Source organism: Drosophila innubila, chromosome X (genome assembly GCF_004354385.1).
Source record: "Drosophila innubila isolate TH190305 chromosome X, UK_Dinn_1.0, whole genome shotgun sequence".
Lineage (NCBI taxonomy): Eukaryota > Metazoa > Arthropoda > Insecta > Diptera > Drosophilidae > Drosophila > Drosophila innubila.
This window is the reverse complement of record NC_047626.1, coordinates 36,374,212-36,395,395: the sequence shown is the minus strand read 5'-3', so window position 1 is coordinate 36,395,395 and position 21,184 is coordinate 36,374,212. Positions and strand designations below refer to the sequence as shown.

The 21,184-nt window shown below is 33.4% G+C and overlaps 1 protein-coding gene across 1 annotated transcript in view; it reads left to right on the top strand.

Annotated features, from left to right (window-relative positions):
• Positions 1–21,184, top strand: part of LOC117794118 (G1/S-specific cyclin-D2) — a 156,154-nt gene that overhangs the window by 40,278 nt on the left and 94,692 nt on the right. The window contains exon 2 of the mRNA XM_034634605.1: positions 14,741–15,199. Within this exon, the coding sequence (XP_034490496.1) occupies positions 14,831–15,199 (369 nt within the window). The 5' untranslated portion in view covers positions 14,741–14,830. The remainder of the gene's footprint in view (positions 1–14,740; positions 15,200–21,184) is intronic.

Here is a 21,184-nt window from a genome sequence, read left to right as displayed (position 1 = left end):
GTAAGATAATATAAAATGAAAATGTATTGGTATTAATAAAAAATTTTGTATATAATTAAAAAATTTTTTTTTCTTTTTTTTTTTGATATTTATTTATTTATTTATATTATTATTTTTTTTGTTGTTGAATTATATTGTGGCTGATCAGGCCTAAAAATTGAAATATTATTTTTTTTTGAAAAATCAAGCTTATCTAACTTTTGAATAGTTTTAATCTGTTCTTATTTATTATCTGTGGTTTCTTTTTTCCCACATCTATTTGAATGTTGTTTCTATCTTCTATACTTATAACTTTATACGGACCTAAATATTTACTTTCCAACTTATGTGCTGTATCGTTCTTTAGAAGTACTAGAGTTCCTACTTCGAGTTCTATGTCATTTAATTTATTGTCGTATTCTAATTTTCGTTTTTGTTTTTCTAAGTTTATTAACTTTTTTGCTCTTTTATAAGCTGTTTCTAATCTAAACTTAAATTCTTTGGCATAATCATCTATGTTGTATATAGGATCTATTTTAGTTATTCTATTGAATTCTCTGAACTGTCTTGGTAATCTGCCAAAAACAAGTTCGTAAGGACAGTATTCGTGTGCTGTTGATGGAGTAGTATTGAAACAATAGGTGAAATAGTTCAACCATATGTCCCAATCGTCTTTGTCAATCGAAATATATGAACGGACAAATTCGTTAAATATTCTATGACTCCTTTCAATTGTCCCTAAAGTTTCGTGATGATGTGCTGTTGAGTGTATATTACTTATATTCATATACTTGCACAAGTCATTTATAAGTGAATTTTTATATTCAGTACCCATGTCCGTTATGAACGTCTTCATAGGACCGTACTTTAATACAAAAAATTCAAATATTTCTTTAGCAACTGTTTTTGCACTTTTGTCTATTACTGGTATTGTAACTAAATATTTGGTTATGTCGTATATTATAGTTATTGCGTACTCATTGCCATTCTCTGTTCGAGGTAATGGTCCAATTGTATCTATTAAAACAGTGTCAAATGCAGTATTTGGAGTATTTGTTAATATCATAGGAGCTTTAGTATGCGTAGTGGTTTTTGCCTGTTGGCATTTCACACAAGTTTTCACATATCTTGTTATTGCCTTAGTCATTTGGGGCCAATAATAGTATTTCTTAATTTTTAACAGGGTACGCGTAATTCCTGTATGGCCTCCTTCTATAGGATCATCATGGTATTTCGACAGTATTGCTTTAATTTGACTTTCGTCGTTTTTGTCTATGTGTGTCACTTTAGTTAGTAGCGCTATTAACTATTTAACTATTTATTGCCCATATTTTTAAATTCATTTAGTGATACAGATTCGAAAATTTGTTCACTTGGTGACAACTGTAAATTAACAATTTTATGTAACCCGGCTTCTGAATTAAGCCTTTGAAAGAATTGACCTAGATCGAATTTTTCATTGGAGTACAAATCATTAACTGAAAATTGTGAAATAATTCTTTTTCCTTGTTTAAATAAACATTTGGATTTATCGAATTTTATTTTTACAAATTTCTTTACGTCATTATTGCTAATGACTTCATAGACATTGGGCTCTTTTTGTTCTTTTTGCAATTTTATTTTATTATCTGCGCAGATATTTTGCTGTCGTTTTGATGATCTCGTTTGGACCATCGTTATGTTCCTAATCATTTCTATCAGTGATTCTATTTTAATTCTAGATAATGCATCTGCTACATGATTATCTTCCCCCTTGAGATATTCTACCGTAAATTGGTATTCTTCTAAATCTAGTCTCATTCTTGTTAATTTTGATGTTGGGTTTTTCATTGAAAATAAAAATGTTAAAGGTCTATGATCTGTTTTAACTAAGAAATGCCTGCTATAGACGTATGGTCGGAAGTGTTTTATTGCCCAGTGGATTGCAGTTAATTCCTGCTCTGTAGTTGATTTATTGCTTTCTCCCTGTGTGAATGATCGTGACGCAAATGCAACTGGTAGTTGCATATTGTTGTACTCTTGGGATAGTACCGCGCCACATGCATGTTTATTGCATCTGTAGCTATGCAAAATTCTTTGCTGAAATCAGGATATTGCAGTAATGTTGGTTTCATTAGTGCCTTTTTTAAATAATTAAATGCGTCATTGCATTCCTTTGTCCATTCGAATTGAAGGTTCTTTCTACACAATTTAGTCAAATGACGTGAATATTGTGCGAAATTGTGAATAAATCGTCTGTAATAATTACAAAACGCGACGAATCGTCGTGCACTATCCGCATCTGTAGGGATTGGATAATTTTTTATAAAATCGTATTTTTTATCATCCGGGAGGATGCCATAATCTGTGCATTTATGGCCTAGGAATGTAACCTCATGCATAAAAAATGAACATTTCTTTGGGTTTAATTTTAAATTGTGTTTTCTACACGAGTCAAAAATATTTGACAAATTTTTAAACATGTGCTGTTCAGAACAGCCAATGACTATCAAGTCATCCATATACAGAAATGCTTGCGATGGTTCAAGACCGGTAAATGCGAGTGTCATCATTCGCATAAACGAATTTGGGGCTACTTTTAAACCATAAGGTAATCGCGTGAAGCGATAGGAGCCGGAGTTCGTGGAAAATGATGTTATGTTTCTAGATTTCTCATCTAGTTTTATTTGATGAAATCCAGACATAAGATCGAGACATGAAAAATATTTTGCTCGTCCTAGTTGGTCTAGGATTTCTTCTATCCTTGGCAGTGGGTATTTGTCTGCTTAAAGTATCTTACTTATCTGGCGATAATCAACTTCTAAACGCCATTTTTTTTCTTTAGAATTTGGAAGAGATTTCTTGGGTACCAAGAGAAGTGGGCTATTATATTCGGATATAGATGGTTCGACTATACCGTTTTTAATAAGATTTTCGACCTGTCTGTTTATTTCTGGCATCTCAGATTCAGCATTTGTATAATTCTTGATATATACTGGAGTTTTGTCTGTAAGTCTTAATTTTTTTTTTTTTAAATTATTACTTGAAATTGCTTCTGTTTCTAGACCAAATATGTCACTGTATTTGGTACATAGATCAGTAAGCTTGTCTTGGAACTGCTCAGGGAATTTTAGTTTTTTCAAGACTTCATTGCTTCTATTACTTTGATTTATAAGTTGTTTTTTAATTTCGTAATCTTTTATTGATTCGAATTTTACTTTTGGATTTTGAATTTTAATATTGTCGTTTGTTGTATTTAAAATATGAACTATTGCACTGTTACTTGCTACCAAAGTGTTAGCTTTTAATACCACAGGGTGAATTTCCTGGTTTGGTATCAATACAGTTTCTTCTTTTGTCAGAAGCGTAATTTTTCTCATTACTTCTGATCTAGCTGGTAATAGTATTGAATTGTTCACATCGTTATGTAATAGTGGTACATGTATTTAATAATTTAGTGATTTTGGTTTCATGATGAACTGATCATTTTGATAATCTAGTATGCAATTAAATTTTCGAATGAAGTCTAGTCCAAGAATTTCATCGCATGGTATGGGAAATTCATTGTAGACTATTTGAAAGCAGGGACCATAACTGTTATGAAGAATATCCAAAAAAGTCACTTTTAATGGTTATTTTAAGACTTTTATTTTATAAATAAAATATAATTGTTATTTTTATTTAAAAAAAATAAAAATTAAAATTAATCATTATTTTTGATTTTTATTTTATTAGTCTTTAGTAAGTCTTTCAAGTCTTTTTTGATGAATAATTTAAAAGTCTGTGAAGACTATTATTTCTGATTTTAAAATTTTAAAAGACTTTTATTTTATTTCTCAAAAATAAAAGTCTTTAAAGACTTTTGTCATATGAAAAAATTTGAATAAAAGTCTTTGTGAATATTTCGGCTTATTAAACATATTTTAAAAGAAACCTTAATAAATAAGACAGCTAATTGCTTACGGTGCAGGATGTCGGGTGGTTGCTTACTCGTATATTGACGCTTTATTTCTTAAGCCAAGGCTGAGACCCACAAATTTGCCAAAATATAAACTTTAGAATTGTGGACCGCTGTGCGGCGAAAAAGAGCGTAGTTAGTTAGTAGAGGATAAAGGTTCATAGAATGTCGTATGTTTTACTGGTGTTGTAATTTTGAAAGTTTTATCTTGAGTATGAGCGAAGATATTGACAAAGACTTTTATTCAAAAGTTTTCAAATCGTAAAAGTCTTTAAAGACTTTTATTTTAGTTATCAAAATAAAAGTTTTCAAAGTCTTTAAAGACTTTTATTCAAAAAAAAAAATCAAAGACTCTTATGAAAGATTAATAAAATAAAAATCAATAATAATTATTATTCTAAATTTTTTTGATCACAAATAATTATTAAATGTGATTTAAAAAATCTAGTCTTTAAATAACCATTAATTTTGATTTTTTTCTTTTATAAATCAAATAAAAGTTTATTAGCTGTTTGCAGAGATATACAAATAACAAAAATTTTGGTACATTCAAAACAAAAATTGAACTTCTCCTTATGGTTGATTTTTTATGTTGCTATTTTGAACAATAATCATTATTTTCTGTTCCTGTTTGAAAGTCGTGACTGATTACAAAGTAATCGAAAAGTAAATCAATTGTAGATTGTCCAATTGATTGTATTGTTCTCTGTCCAATTCCTGTTATATTTGTTTTATAATTTTGATTAATATTTGAATTTACGTTAATATTTTTTAGGATAGAGACATTTGCTCCAGTATCTACAAGTAATGTTAATGGAATATTATTTTTTCTATTCTGTATCTTAATTATACTACTGAAACTTAGATTTGTGTTTAGTATTTTTACTATGGGTTGCTCAAGGGGGTTTGTTGGTTTTCCGAGTTACCTTGTGAACCTGATTCTGCTGTCCGCGTCCTCTGTTTGGTGCGCCTCTGTACGAGTTACCTCGAGGGTTGCCTCTGCTATTGTTGTATCTATTGCCGTTATGGTTATTATAGCGAAAGCCTCCCCTGTTGAATGGTCGGCTTCTGAAATTACCCCTGCCGCGGCTTCCGCCATGGTGAGAGTGATTTTTGGCAATATAGGACAGTGTGAGGTTGTCCTGTTGCTTCTGTGCAACTATCTACAAAATTTGGATATGGCATCATTCATGTTATTGAATGTGCCTGCCTGCATGATAAGTTTTACCTTATAGCGCAGTTTTTGGTCATGGCCTTTACAGCTTGAGCTGTGCTGTATTTGATGGCTAAGTCAGAACTTAAACCATCATTAATGTAAGCACCTTGTAGGGCTTTTGTCAATTGCTCAACTTCTTGTGCGTAAGTGTTGGCAGTTTTGCTTTTTTGTTGTAAATTCAAGAGTTTAGCTGATAGTACTTCAACTGATTCTCCTTTTACGGTTCTTGAAAGTTTTGCAATAATTTCAGCGATTGTTTTTTCATCACTTATTAAATTTCTTGCATGACCCTTTAGTTTGGTCTTTATCAAGCTGATTGCGGTTGCTTCATGATCGCCTTTAAGTGAATCTACTAGATTCAACGCGTCTTTGAAAGTTTGCAAATTTTCAGCTTTGCCATCATACTCCGAAAGTATGGACGAGGCTGTTTTAATAAACTCAATTGTTGTTTGAGCCATTGTGATCGGTTTGTGTTCTGAATTTGAATCAAAATCTGACGATTCAGTCAACGTTATTATTGCTGGGATTGTTAAATTATTTATAATTTGTAATTCAATATCTTGAGTTTCTTCAGATTCTGAATTATTTTCCAGTTCTTCTGATTCTTTTTAATTCGTTCCTATAGTCATATATTAGTTGACGAGCTTCATTAAAGCTTTCTACTAATAAATTTGCGTGTTTATTTACTGTATTTTTTTGAATATCCCTATTTTGTGCTAAACATTTATTTGATTTATCAAACGTTACTTTGATTTCTATTATTCTGTCTCTGATCGCTTCCCATTCCATACTAATCCATTTTTTTTTTTTATTACAAAAATAATGCTGCCATTATGCAGTGTATATAACTATATACAAACAAATTCATTTTATACACTTTTTTTTTTGTTTTGAAATTTTTAGATTTTATCTAAATCTTTTGCCTTGCTCATATATTTCTTTTTAAGAGAAGTTATTTCGGAATTTACATTTAATTCAATAATTACATTTGCATGGCAAATCAAACGTGCGAGCGAGACAGGATGTTCACGTTTGTATGCAAGGCGCGCACGAAGACAGGACGATTTTCTTTGGGTTTCGATTTCAAGTACTATATGACCTAGAGACTTCAAATTTGTTATGTAGGTTCCTGGATACCATACGCAGGTCAAGTTTGTATCCAATTTTTGGTGCCACGCCCCCTTCGCCCACAAATTGCACAAAACGATTTACAGGCGCAATTTTTGACATAGCACTCCCTAACTGAACAATCAGTTGAGAAGTATGCGTATTAAACGACCCTCAAAGCGATTGACCCATAAATAAAGAAGTTATTTCGGAATTTGCGTTTAATTCAATAATTACATTTGCATGGCAAATCGAACGTGCGAGCGAGACAGCATGTATACGTTTGTATGCAAGGCGCGCACAAAGACAGTACGAATAAGTACCCATTTTTTTTTGGGTACCAAATAAGTATCAAGCGATAAGCAAAAATATTATCGATATCATGTAAAGAAAATGATAATGTATAATTTATGTATATACAAATATACAATTTGATTAAAATATAATTGTGTTAATATATTAATATGTATTTTTGCATGGCAAAAATCAGCAGAAGCTGATAGCTTTGCATGAAATTGCATGAGAGAAATAGCGATCATTTTGCAGCACTACTTATGCATCTTTGCCGAGCACTGAAAGCTGCAAAATAATAATTTTAATTATTAATTTTTCCGATTCCTTACACATATATATAATAAGTATCTGCTTATTATCGTTGAAAAAAAAACTTAGCATTTTCCGCTTTAAGAATTTCATAAAATTAGACATTGCCTTTTATTTCAAATTTCGCGCACTGCAGCAGCCTTTGGCAGGCTTGAATTTGTTGCGTAAGAGGAGAGTGAGAGAGGAAAATGGGTGCTGCCAGATTGCAGGCTGAGCAAAGTTGTAGTTTGTGGCTACTCTTGACACACGCTTCATCGATTGCAAGCGATTACGATTACGACTTGCGATTTACCAATTTATCAATTTCTAATTAATTTTAAATAAGTTTAATATAATAAACTTTAATATAATAAACTTGTTTAAAATTAATTAGAAATTGATAAATTGGTAAATCATGTCATCAATCGATGATATTAGTTCAGTGAGGCATTAATAACGTAGTCTGCAGTGATAAGCACAGTGATTTAAGAAAACCGAAAGTTGTTTACAGTTTCGCGTGTGTAATTTTTGATACCCTGAGGCCATTGAAAATGGGCAACAATCAACTTTTATAAAAGAGTACATGGGCTCAGGGTATCCTACTGTCGAGCGTGCTCGACTGTAGCCGCACCGCACCGCGAGCGAAGCGAGCAGGGGGCGGAGCCTCCTTGTTACATTTGCAGTTGAGTCTACAGTTTTAGTATCTATGAGGCCCATTTTGGCCCAAGGGAAATTGTTTGTAATTGTGAATAGGGTCTCCGTTTTGACGGTTTGTAATTAACAGATTTCTACCTATTAGTTCGCATAGCTTTACAGGCCACACTGCTAATTGGGCAGAAATGGTTCTGTGCAATTTTATAATTTTAAGTGTAATTTTTATTTTAATATACAAGAATGGATTGACCCTCGATGATGCATCAGCTGGGCGTCGCCGGATGTGGCACGCTGATGCTCCTTCGTTGGCGCAAGCTGCGGTATGCCTCTCGCACTTGTTGACTGCTGCTGCTGTCCTAAGCCTATGAGCTCAGGCGGGGCCGGTGCCGGTCATCGCACAGGTCGTTGTATGTAGGCAAGTTCCTTTGCAGAATATGTTGTAGAATAATCCACCGCAGTCTCCTGGGCATTCGCCAGGTCTTCTAAGTGAGCTCTGCCGCTAAGAGCGTCGGTAGAGAGAGAGGGTTGCAGTACATATATGCCAATATAGTTATGTATATATACATATACATATGTACATACTCAAGAAATGCTTACGCTAGCGATCTCACGCTGCGGCCAGTCCGCATAAGTGACGGATCCTATTACTGCACTTATGGATATTTATGATTGTATAAACATAGCAACAAAGTGTCGTTATGTTATGAGTTGTTACTCTTACTTTTAAGTTGGGCATATGACCACTTGTTATACTGTATACTCTACAATACTGTGGGTATATGCTCATTTGGCATACAACATACTACATATGCTTGGGACTTATGCTTATGTAATCACTGCAACAAAATGTTACAGTGTGTATTCGATATGTGTGCATACTACAGTGGAGTCCATTATAGTTTTGAGTTAAAACTGCTCCACATGCTTGCTTGCTAGCATCTGTGATAAAGCCAAATTTTTTGCTAAAATCTGGGTACTGTAATAAATTTGGTTGAACAAGTTGATTTTTTAGGTACTGGAATGCCTTTTCACATTCTGTTGTCCATTCAAATGGGACATTCTTTTTACATAATCTTGTTATGTGCCGTGAATATTCGGCGAAGTTTTTTTTATAAAACGTCTATAATAATTGCAAAATGCAACGAATCTTCTAGCGCTGTCTGCGTCCGTAGGGACTGGATAGTTATTGATAACATCGAATTTTTTATCGTCTGGTAAGATTCCTTCATCTGTGCATCTGTGACCTAAAAACGTCACCTCGTGCATGAAAAATGAACATTTTTCTGGATGTAATTTCAGATTGTGTTTTCTACAAAGTTTGAAAACATCTGTTAAGTTTTTAATCATATGTTGTTCAGAACAACCAATAACGATTAAATCATCCATGTAAAGGAAAGCTTGTGAATGCTCTAGGCCTGAGAATGCTATTGTCATCGTTCTCTGAAATGAATTAGGCGCTATTTTTAAACCAAATGGTAATCGCGTGAAGCGATATGAACCATTGCTTGTTAAAAAAGACGTTATATTTCTTGAGCTTTCCTCAAGCTCAATTTGGTGGAAACCTGACATTAAGTCAAGTCAGTTATTTTATACCAACCACTCATGTAGCAACTGCTTCATGTTGTTAAAAAAATTCTACATAGCTCAATATTTAAACCAACCTCTCTGGTCTTCAAAATATTGTCTTGAAACCAATGACGAAAAACTTATGCAATGAAATGTTGTTTCAACTTCCTGAGGTTAACAACGGTTTTTGGTTACAACAGCTTTTAATTTGCCACTGCTTCAGGTTTAAATCAAGTAGCAACTTCTTCAGGTAAAAAAAAAAAATTCTGAATAGCTTGAAATCATTTCAAACCTTTATGGCTTATGGCTTGCATGTGATAAATTAGGCAAAAACGAAAATTGTGTCTCTTGTTGGTTTTATTGTCAATATGACATCTCAGCTAACAACAACAACACTTGCATAAATGCAGGGAGCATGGCATGCTACATCTGATTCAAGCGATGCCAGTCCCTATCATCAGTACCATTTGGGTTGTCTCGACTAGCGATTCAATCCGAATGTCATCTTTGCCTAGTCTGAACTAGTTCAGAATTTGAAGCATTTTAATAAGGTAAAACAATATTAAAACTATTGCATACTGTAAGGTGCTTTTGTTGCTTGGGCACGTTATTACTGCTGTTCTACTTGCCCGATCTTGTTGCGATTTAGTAGGATAATAGATAATAATAATGGATACCGGCTATTACAAAAAAAACGTATTATCTTAAAAATTGTGGGTGTGGTGGTTTTTCGCGATTTGTGGGGGCGGAATAGGACGTGGCTTAAATTTTAAGTAATCTCGATTTTCGTGGGGCTTATAGAAATCTGTGTGCCAAATCTGGTTACTCTATATGTTATAGTCTCTGAGACACCGTTGTTTATACAGACGAACGAACGGTTTTTCGCGATTTGCGTGGGAGGAGGGGGGCGGGGCTTAAATTGGAAACAAACTTGATCTGCGTGAGGTATATAAAAATCTGTGTGCCAATTTGGTTGCTCTATCTCTTATAGTCTCTGAGATCCTTTTGATCATACGAACGGACAGACACACATGGCTATATCGACTCGGCTGTTGATGCTGATCAAAAATATATATACTTTAGGGTCGGAGATGCCTCCTTCTCCCTGTTACATACATTCCAACGTACACAATATACCCTTATTTTTTTTAGTAACGGGTATATAAAAAATAAAATTGGCATTCTGCATTGCTCAAAAAGTAATTTTTATGTACAAAGAAGCAAGAAATTGCTTTCGTCACTAGACTTTTACCACGTGTAGAGGTTTTTTTTATGGGATATAGAACATATCTGTAGTTTCTGGCTTGAAAACTGTTGAGGTTTCAATTTTACCGGGATCTAGCGTTTTCCCGCTAAACTAGCTGTTTTTCAAAAAGTCGTGAAACAAACATTTCTAGATTTTCGAATAAATCCCCATCATTACATCTTGGAATTCTTAGCGCTTTGATACAAACAGACAAGCAGACAAACAGACAAACAGACAATCAAACAAACTGACTTTTCATTTCATTTTGAGAAGTCCAATAAAAATTTCAAATTTATTTATCTCTTGAACCAGTTATCGGATTTAGGTGACCGAATTATCAATCGACGGGTAAGTTAGCAAAAGTTTTAGCCTTTCGATCAGTATATAACTCGATCTGATCGGACAATCATAGCAAATTTTCCGAATTAGCTGTATATATTGCTAGTCGCCTCGCACGCTCACGAAAGGTGCGTGCTGCTTTCGTTACTAGCACGAGCTGCCGTCCGCAGTAATAAAGTTACGAGTACAATGTCTAAAGCAAAAGCAATTTCAAAAATTTCTGATATCCCATAAAATAACCTCGTTACGAGGTAAAGGTCTAGTGACGAAAGCAATTTCTAGCCCCAAAATTTCTGATATCCAATTTTGTGTCGAACAAAATTTAATTTACTATAAAAATATTGAATAAAAATGTAAATTAATAATAAAAAAAAAGAAAATTGGCATTCGGCATTGCGCAAACAGTAATTTTTATGTACAAAGAAGCACACCCTTTTTGCGCACAGTTCACAATGCCAATTTTCTTGTTTTTTAGACCCCGTACAAAAAAAAACCTACAGGGGTCTATTGGGTTTGTTTCAACGAATATGTGCGTAACAGGCAGAAGGACGCGTGGCAGACCCTATAAAGCATATATATTCTTGATCAGCATCAATAGCCAAGTCGATATAGCAATGTCCGTCTGTCTGTCCGTCCGTCTGTATGAGCACCTAGATCTCAGAGACTATAAGAGCTAGACATACCAAACTTGAGCTAGACATACCAAACAAGTTTGTTTCAAAATTTTGCCACGCCCCCTTTACCGCCTAAAAATCGACATAGAAAATTTCATATCCAAATTATAAAAACAAATTTAAAAGCTAGTGACACCAAACTTGGTATGTAGATTCCTCTATATTGCAGGCAGATCAACCTTTTTTCTTATTTCGATGGGACCCCTAAATCATATAGCGCCCAAAAGAACAATTGGTCAAAAATCATGTTTTTGTATAAAAAATTTTTTTGTTTAATGAGATATTCTAACCAAACTGATACAATAAGCATATAACTTGGTTTTATATATTCTGTCCAAAGTTGGTTTATTTCGGACCACTATATCATACAGCTGTAATAGGACCGATCGGGCGAAAATCAAGACTTAGGATGAAAATCTTTTATGTTTTATGAGACATCGTAACCAATCTGATAGAATATTAATAAAATATTCTTTAGTTTTTTCCATTATTAGTTTTTACCAAAGTAAGTACGGGGTCTCCGACAGTCGAGTATACTCGACTGTAGCACCGGCCCACTAGTTTTATTATTAATTTACATTTTATTTAATATTTTTATAGTAAACTAAATTTTGTTCGTCACAAAATTGGATATCAGAAATGTTGGGGCTAGAAATTGATTTCGTCACTAGACTTTTACCTCGTGTAGAGGTTTTTTTTGTTTATATACATTCTTGACAATCTTAAAATCGTCGTTCCAATTGCTTCCTATCATGTAAAGGGGTATCAGGGTGACTTTTGTCGTCATCATAAAATTTAAGCTTTTTTAGCGCTTTAATACAAACAAACAAACAGACTTTTCATTTTATTTTAAGAAGTCCACTAAAAATTACAAACTTTTTTATCTTTTGAACCAGTTATCGGATTTGGGTGATCGAGGTGCCAATCGACGCGAATTTTTGATAAGAATTTAAAAAATTACAAGAAGACCCCAACGTCCCCATTAGCTGCAGTAATTTAAATTTTGCCCCTCCCACTTACACCCCCTTATATCATGAACCAGGTGAGCTAACATAATTTAGTTTTTGTTAGTTAGGACGAAACCAATCGATCGGTATATAACTCGATCTGATCGGACAGTCGAAGCAAATTTTTTATATTTGCTGTATATATTGCTAGTCGCCTTTTGCACCCTTCGTGCTGCTGTCCGCAGTAATATGTACTAAATCGTCCAAAAAGTCCCCGGACTGGCAGTGAAAAAACATTTTTTTTTCAAAAATCTATATATTATTCAATACAGTCTCCGTCTACCTTATTAAACTTAGTCCAACATTTAACATTTCGATGCGTTTTTTGTAATGGTCGGAAAAAAGTCCCTCAAAATAGGCTTCAGTTTCCCATTCAACTTCTTCTTCATTGGACTAAAATTTTTTTCCCTGGAGCCATATTTTCAAGTTTGAAAACAGGTAGTAGTCACTGGGGAATATGGAGGATGAGAAAGAAATTCCCAGCTCAATGTTTTTATTTTTTCCATCTTTAAAGCGGCTTTGTGAGATGGTGCATTGTCTTGATGAAAAAGGATTTTTTTCTTTACCATATGCGGGCGTTTCTTCTTGATTTCGTCATTCACACGATCAAGCAATGCTGGGTAGCTTTGAACAGCATTCACCTGCCTCTCGCCACTGAGCTTATGACCGATTAGACTCAGGAATGTAGTGATGGGTGCAAGTCTCATCCATGGTGATATATCGACACAAAAATTCTCTTGGATTGCGGTTATACATGTCCAAACGGAACTTGGAATCGGCAACTCGTTTTTCCTTTTGTTCAATATCTAGAAAATGCGGCACCCATTTTACATAAAGCTCTTTCATATGCAAATGGTCATGCAAAATCGAAACCACTGACCCAGTTGATATGCCCACAGTCTCAGCAATTTCACGCACTTTTGACTCTTCGATCAGTCAACACGATTTGACGAACTTGTCTGATGATCTCTGGGATAATCACCTTTTTTTGGTCTTTCCGAATGCTTCGAGTCTTCGGTGCTCGTACGACCGCTTTTAAAGTTGGAATACCAATCAAAAATGGTTGATTTACTTTCATCAAAACACGAAATGCTGCTCTTTGCATTTTTCAAAAAGTTGCCTAGCCTAAAAATTAATTAGTCTGTCAAAAAAATGTGTTTCAAAATTTTAGTGGCGTACCCTATGTGTCAGTCCGGGGACTTTAAAAATAACTCTTATTTTTCGATGAAAAAGACATTGTTATTTAAAAATCATATTCAGGCCTGTTCCGAATTCCAAACGATTTCAATAAGTAAAACGAAACGAAAACAAACGTTTTACTATTTGCACCAGCTGATTTCCTGGCTTGTGCATATCGACATGGACCAGTGTTGTCATGAATTCAAAAATAAAAACATTTAATCCTCAATTTTTCACTTAAATCCGATTAGAATTACTTAAAACTATTTTTGAAAAATAATATTAAATATTTCATGTTAAATATCGCACATAGAAGCTAAATTAGACTAAAATTTCGTTGTTCGAATTTTTTATGTAACTTTAGAAGCTTTCGATTGCGAGAGCTATTGAGAACAAAAAGTAAAGTGGAATTCAGAACAGCTCGGTTTAGTCATTGCCGCTCAATTTTGTTTTGTATGCAATATTTTATAGATGTTAATAGAAAAATTCTTATAAAATACTCTTCAACTTTAAACATTTTAAGTAGTGATGTTAAACGATTCTGAAAATGTTCAAGGCTATATGAATTTTCAGTTTATTGTTTTAGGGAATTATTTTAAAGCTTTTTGTATAACTTACTTTTGATTCCGCTCGCTCAACATCACACGTTTTGAAATCGATTTTCGATTTGCAGAATTCGGAACAGCAATCAAATCGATTTGAGGAAATTCCACTCGTTTTCGGAATTCCGAACAGGCCCGAATATTCTTTTTAATTTTCATCAAAATTAAAAAGAATTTTCATCAATTAAAAAAAAAAAAAATCCTAAGAAAAAAAAATAGTTTTTTAATTTTTAAAATAAATGTCAAAATTATTTTTCATCTTTTATTACAAAAATTTAACATATAAATTGAGTGTAAATATCTTTGATCCAAGTGGTGTCATTTCAAAATCCAAAAATATTCCTTATATGTAATGTGCTCAATACCTTTCATATGATGATGATCCTTGAAGGACGAATATTTTTTACAAATATAACTAGTAAGAGATAACATTAGTTTTTAATAAAAATAAAAATTAAAAGTTAATCCTGTTTCCAGGAAACTACATCCCGAAAAAGTATAGCTAACATTTTCTTATTTAATTAGATAATTTTTTGTCATGATCAAATTTTTTTAATCAACTCTTATTTGCGATCACTGATTTTTAGTCCAATTGTATGTTGCAGAAAAGTCCTCAAAACACTTAACAGTAAAAAATTCTTTTTAATTACAGTTCATCGTTCTGATCGACGGGACCTAGTATCATAGTGATTGCCGACAGTCTGGCAACAGTGATTCAATAAGTCATCCCGTTACTTGCAATATGAGTAAAATCGGATGTTTATTTGCTTCTGTCGCGACATCTGCTAGTGCATTAAGCCCAACACAGCTGACACAATCAGTCAGTTGTCAATCACACGATCAACCACGAACGCATAAATCGCCTAATCGCCACCATACAATCAACTTTAAACGCACGCCAAAGACAAATACTGCAGACCCAAAGATTCATAACAATTATCGGAATGCGCATGTGGTTGTTAAGGATCCCATTTTCAAAACGGATCGTTGCCTAGAAAATGCACTTAATTGTGAAGACAAATATTCGCAAATCTTTGAAACATATTTTAAAACTGTTCAAAAAGACATTACCCCACCTATGCGTAAAATTGTTGCCGATTGGATGATGGAGGTGAGTAAATTTTAATACAATACTAGAACGTATTTCCATTGATATTTAACAGCGGTGGGCAGGCCCTTAGTAACACTAAGTTGTCGTTTCTGAAATGTCAGAGACTTAACTTTCCGGAGTCAGAAAAATCGGCTATAAGGGCGAAAAATAACAGTCAAAAGCGATAATTTGTTTTTTTTTTTTAACATTTAAAATGCAATATAAAAAAATTTGAGTTAAACTTAATTTTTTTATTTTTAAAAACTTTTTTTAAACTCTCCTTAAATATTCACAGAATCAGAGTCAAATTTATTGAAAATAACCCCGACTTTGAAAAGCTGCACACGCCTCAAAAATTTTACAAAAATTATAAAACTTTCTGTATAAATTACTAGAACCAGTTCTTGACCGAACTACATCCAAATTTTTGACAAAAGGAAATACGCGAATATTCTTTGTTGCCACTTACTTTCCTGAAATAGGCCATCGCTATCAAAATCGCACAAAATTCATTTTTACAGAGCACCTCAGAAATGCACGTTAGCTGTGATATAGGTTATATAAGCATATGTTTTAAATTTTATAATTTTCCGTTGGTTGGAACGACCGTCAGGTGCAAAATACTGAAGACCGTCTGTAGACGGTCTTGTTGGTTTGAGCGGAAAAAAGTATGGCCGTTCGCTTGCATCACAAGGGAATATCGAACGCGACTTTTGGCGATAACTTTTGCTATTTTTTGCTTCCAAAAGGTTTTTTGAGTTGGTAATCACTTATATAACTAAAATAGTATGCAATTGACTTAAATTTAAGTGACTATTATTAAATATATCAATTTATAATCAGTTTTAAATGAACAATTGCTTGAGTTGACCGTTACTATAAATATATTTATTTTTGTAATGGTAGTCCCAAAAAGATGTTTGGGAGACTGATTTGTATAAATTGACCACTCACTTACCAAAATACTGACTATATGCATCTTTTTTTTTTTAATACAACTAATTTGGAAAATGATTTGCATTTTCATATCTTGATCTGATGTCAGATGAACAGCTCGTTTCCAGTGATTGCTAAGCCGGTCGAGTCATTTTAGCGATTTCCTTAAAGGCAACCAGTTCTTTTGCCCTTTTTTGTAAGGAACTCTGCGTGCTTTAGCTGCCCTCCGATCACATACTCTGATTCGGAAACTTTCTCTACAAGAACCCACCTATAGAATATGTTTGCATTAGTGGTATTCATGTTCACGAAATGATAGAAAAGCCACTCATCATATAGTAGAATAGCTTTATTTATGCTTCCTATCTTCGTCCTTGGATTGTAACTGCCCATGAAGCCGTCCATCAAAGGGACTCCTTCAAATGGGATTTGTGTGTGTATTCCTCATTTATTTGCAGGCAACTGATTTCTATATATTGCTTCAGCAACCTGCCATAATGCAGTGCTTTAGCTTTGGGGACTAGTTGGTTCAAGTATGGGCAATGAAGACCGAATGCTTAAAAGAGAGGTTTGAAGCACGCAGTTGTTGATGAGGATAGTTCTTCTGTATCGATGGGTATAGGACCAACATTTCAGGTGAAACTGTTGAATAATCGGAGTCCCATCACATTTATCACTGCTAAACTTATCATCGCTTCTACCGAAATTATCAACTCAAGCAATATTCATTTAAAATTACTTACAACTTAATATATTTTATAAATAATAGACACTTAAATTTAAGTAAATTTATTTTTCATCGCTTCTACCGAAACTATCAACTCAAGCAAATGCTCATTTAAAATTACTTACAAATTAATATATTTTATAAATAATAGACACTTAAATTTAAGTAAATTGCATATTTATAGTTGTATTAGTGATTACCAACTCAAAAAGAACTTTAGAATCAAGAAATGACAAAACTTATCGTTAAAAGTCGCGTACGATATTCCCTTGTGATGCAAGCGTACGGCCATATTTTTTTCCGCTCAACAGCGACAAGACAGTCTACAGACGGTCTTCAGTTTTTCGCTTTTAAAGAATACTTATAGGTGAATTTGTTTTTTTTTATAAAACATAAGAGAATAATATTACCTATTAGCAGTCTAATTCACAAATCGATAGACTTAGTCAAAATACTTTTTTTTGGTGATTGAAATTGCAATTTATTTGGTCATAATTAAATTTGGTAATTTCCACAATTTAAATGTTTAAGAAAAATTACGGTTCATCTAAAAATAATCATATATATTTTTAAGCGTCAGAAAACCAATTCTTAATATATAGAAAATATATTCGAAAATAAATATTTATTAGTTTTCCATTTATATTTTAAAAGCGGATGACCGTCATCAGACTATCTTACCCGTTAGAGGGTTAAGACCTTAGCAACATTATCTTGGTAAACAGGTGCCTGACATAAGATTTTGGGAAGCTCATTCGTAATGTGTTGGAGGCTGCGATCATAAAGTTATGGTTTCGCGATGAGCTTTTTTATGATCAATCACTGCGGACGGCAGTTCGCGTTAGTGCGAAAGGCGACTAACAATATATACAGTTAAGTTGGAAAATTTGCCACGACTGGATGATCAGATCGAGTTATATACTGATCGAAAGGGTTAGTCTTAACTTACAAAATGGCATACCAAAACTTTTTCTAAGCAACCTGGGTCATGACATTCTGGGTCATGAGATACGGGGGTGTAAGTGGGAGGGGAAAAATTTAAATGATTGCAGCTAATGGGGCTGTTGGGGTCTCTTGGTAAAATTTTTTATTTTTTTTTTATTAATTTATGTTTTTATTTAAAATTTTTAGATTAAACTGAATTTTGTTCGTCACAAAATTGGATATCAGAAATTTTGGGGCTAGAAATTGCTTTCGCCACTAGACTTTTACCTCGTGTAGAGGTTTTTTTTGTGGGTATAGTTCAACGGGCCTCCCTTTATTTTTTGATAGGTACTCATATTCCTCAATTTTATGACCGGTACTTGCACATACTAGATTGCCAGGCCATTTCACAACTGTATTATAAAATTAATCAACCTTAAAAGTTCATTCAAACATTTGTCAAAAATATCATGCCTTCTTCATACATTGCACACATTCCAAAAGAACGTATCCACCTTCAATGTAACGGTTTCTTACTAATTTTGGTGTGCTTAAAAAATCTGTAAGTCCGATGTTATTCCACCGATCTTAACAGTTGATATTGTTTAAGAAAGCAAACAGTGAGGGCTAACTAAGAAAAATAATATTTGATTTTAAAATCATTATCTTTTGGGGTAAAATCACAGTTATGTCGGATCTTTTGAGTTTTTTACTGATTTCTCATAATTTATCGTTAATGCGCTACCTCAGGATTACCTCCAAGAAAATTGATTTTTTTTTTACAGATATTGCTTTTATATCGTATAACCATTGATGATACAGCGTTTTCGAAAATAAAAAAATGTGAAATTCACTCCACCCTAATTTATACATACACTTAATCGGTAATATCTTGCCAAAACCAATATTTACAGATAAGAGTGGTATACCGAAAGAAACCCGGAATTTTATTGACTATAACCTATTGAAATTTGATAAAGATGTCAACTGTAAACTTTTAAAAAATCGCCAAAATGTAAGCTAAAAAACCTTATTTCATCTGTGAAATGTTACCTGAGTACTTTAGAAAAAAAGTTAACATTCTGCACAGTGCGCAAAAAGGGTGAGCTACCACGAACATAATAATTACTTTTTGCGCAGTGCCGAATGTCAATTTTCGTGTTTTTTTTTTTGTAATTTATATTATTATTTAAAATTTTTATATTACCTACTCTATATTTTTTTCGTCACAAAATTGGATATCAGAAATTTTGGGGCTGGAATATGCTTTCGTCACTAGACTTTTACCTCGTGTAGAGGTTTTTTTGTGGGATATCAGAAATTTTTGAAATTGCTTTTTTTTGACATTATATTATAACTATAATTAATGCACACAGATAATAAAATATGTAAACTTATTTATTGAATTTCTTTCATATCTAAAAAAAAATGTTTTTCTTTAATAATGAAGAGAACAAGGGGGCTCTACCCCCTGCTCGCTTTGCTCGCGGTGAGGTGCGGCTACAGTCTAGCACGCTCGACAGTAGGATACCCTGAGCCCATTTACTTTTTTTATAAAAGTTGATTTACTGCCATTTGTTCCTATGGCAGCTATGTTATATATGTAACCGATTTGAACCAAATCTGGGCAGAAGGTAAAAAAAAATAACATACGTTCATATTCTATCAGTTTGGTTAATATATCTTAAGAAATAAAAAACTTTTTGTCCGATCAGTCCTACGACAGCTATATGATATAGTGGACCGATTTAAACGAACTTCGGTCAGGATGTACAAATCTAAGTTAAATGCATATTCTATCAGTTTGGTTAAGATATCTCAAAAAACTTTTTCTTACTAAGACTTAATTTTCGATTGAGCGTCTCTATTGCAGCCAAATTTGGTCAGGATGTATAATACAAGCACAGATGCATATTTTATCAGTTTGGTTCCAATATCTCAACAAACAGAAAACTTTTTCATAATAAAAATATTTTATGTATCGATGAATCGTTCCCATGGCAGCTATACGATATAGTGGTCCGATCCAAAAATAAAAACAAAGCTTGATCTGCCTATGGTATTCAGCAACCTACATACCAAGTTTGAAGCCACTAGCTCTTATGGTCTCTGAAATCGACGCGTTCAAATAGACGGACGGACGGACAGACAGACGGACATGGCTCAATCGACTCGGCTGTTGATCCTGATCAAGATTATATATTTTTTCGGGGGTCTGCTACGCCCCCTTCTGCCTGTTACATACATTCTGCCAAACACATTATACCCTATTTTGCCCATTTTCATGTGCTCAGGGTATAAAAAGAATAAATAAATTTCATATGCGTTGCAGAAAAACACAACAAGTTTAGGTCAATTAAACTAGTTTAAGCCCGAATGGTCAGAAAACAAAACTAAACTATCTGGCAAAACTGGCTTTTTCTGCAATTTAAGCGGGATTTAGCGTTTTCCCGCTAAACTAGCGGTTTTTTCAAAAAGTCGTAAAACAAACATTTCTAGATTTTCGAAAAGGAATAAGTCCCCATAATTACATCTTAGGTTTTTTAGCGCTTTGGTGCATACATACAAACAAACAAACAAACAAACAAACAAACTGACTTTTCATTTCATTTTGAGAAGTCCACTAAAAATTTCAAATTTAATAAACTTTTGAACTAGTTGTCGGACTTGGGTGATCGAGGTATCAATCGACGCGTATTTTTGATTATTAAATTTTTAAGAAATAAAACAAGTGGAAAAGGTTTTAGTCGAGATCCCGACCATAGGATACCCGTTACTTAACTTAAATATATATAAAAGTTTTTTAAAGAAATTTTTTTAAGAAAAAAAGATGTTTGAGAAATAGTAAATACTAGTAAAATTTATATGGCCTTAAATCCCTTTTGGGGCAAGGCTTGTTGCTCAATTTGGCTCCTCGCCGCGCGCTTTAGTGTTCCACCCAACGTTTTCCACCAACCAATTCTCAACTGGTTCTGACTAGGCAAAGATGGCATACAGCTTGAATCGCTAGTCGAGACAACCCAATTGGTACTGATGATAGGGACTGGCAACTCTTGAATCAGCTGTACTATGCCATGCTCCTTGCATTTATGCTAGTGTTGTTGTTGTTTGCTGAGATATCATATCGACAATAAAACCATCAATTTATCTCATACAATATTTTGTAAGCCAGAAAGGTTTGAAATGATTTCAAGCTATTCACAATTTTTTTTTTACCTGAAGAAGTTGCTACTTTACATTTAATTGCATAATTTTTTCTTCATTGGTTTCATGACAAAATTTTGAAGACCAGAAAAGGTTGGTTTAAATATTGAGCTATGTAGAATTTTTTTTTACAGCAGTTTCTACATGAGTGGTTGGTATAAAATAACTGCAATGAATTATTGCACTCAACTTGGGTAATGCCAGCATAATCCTTG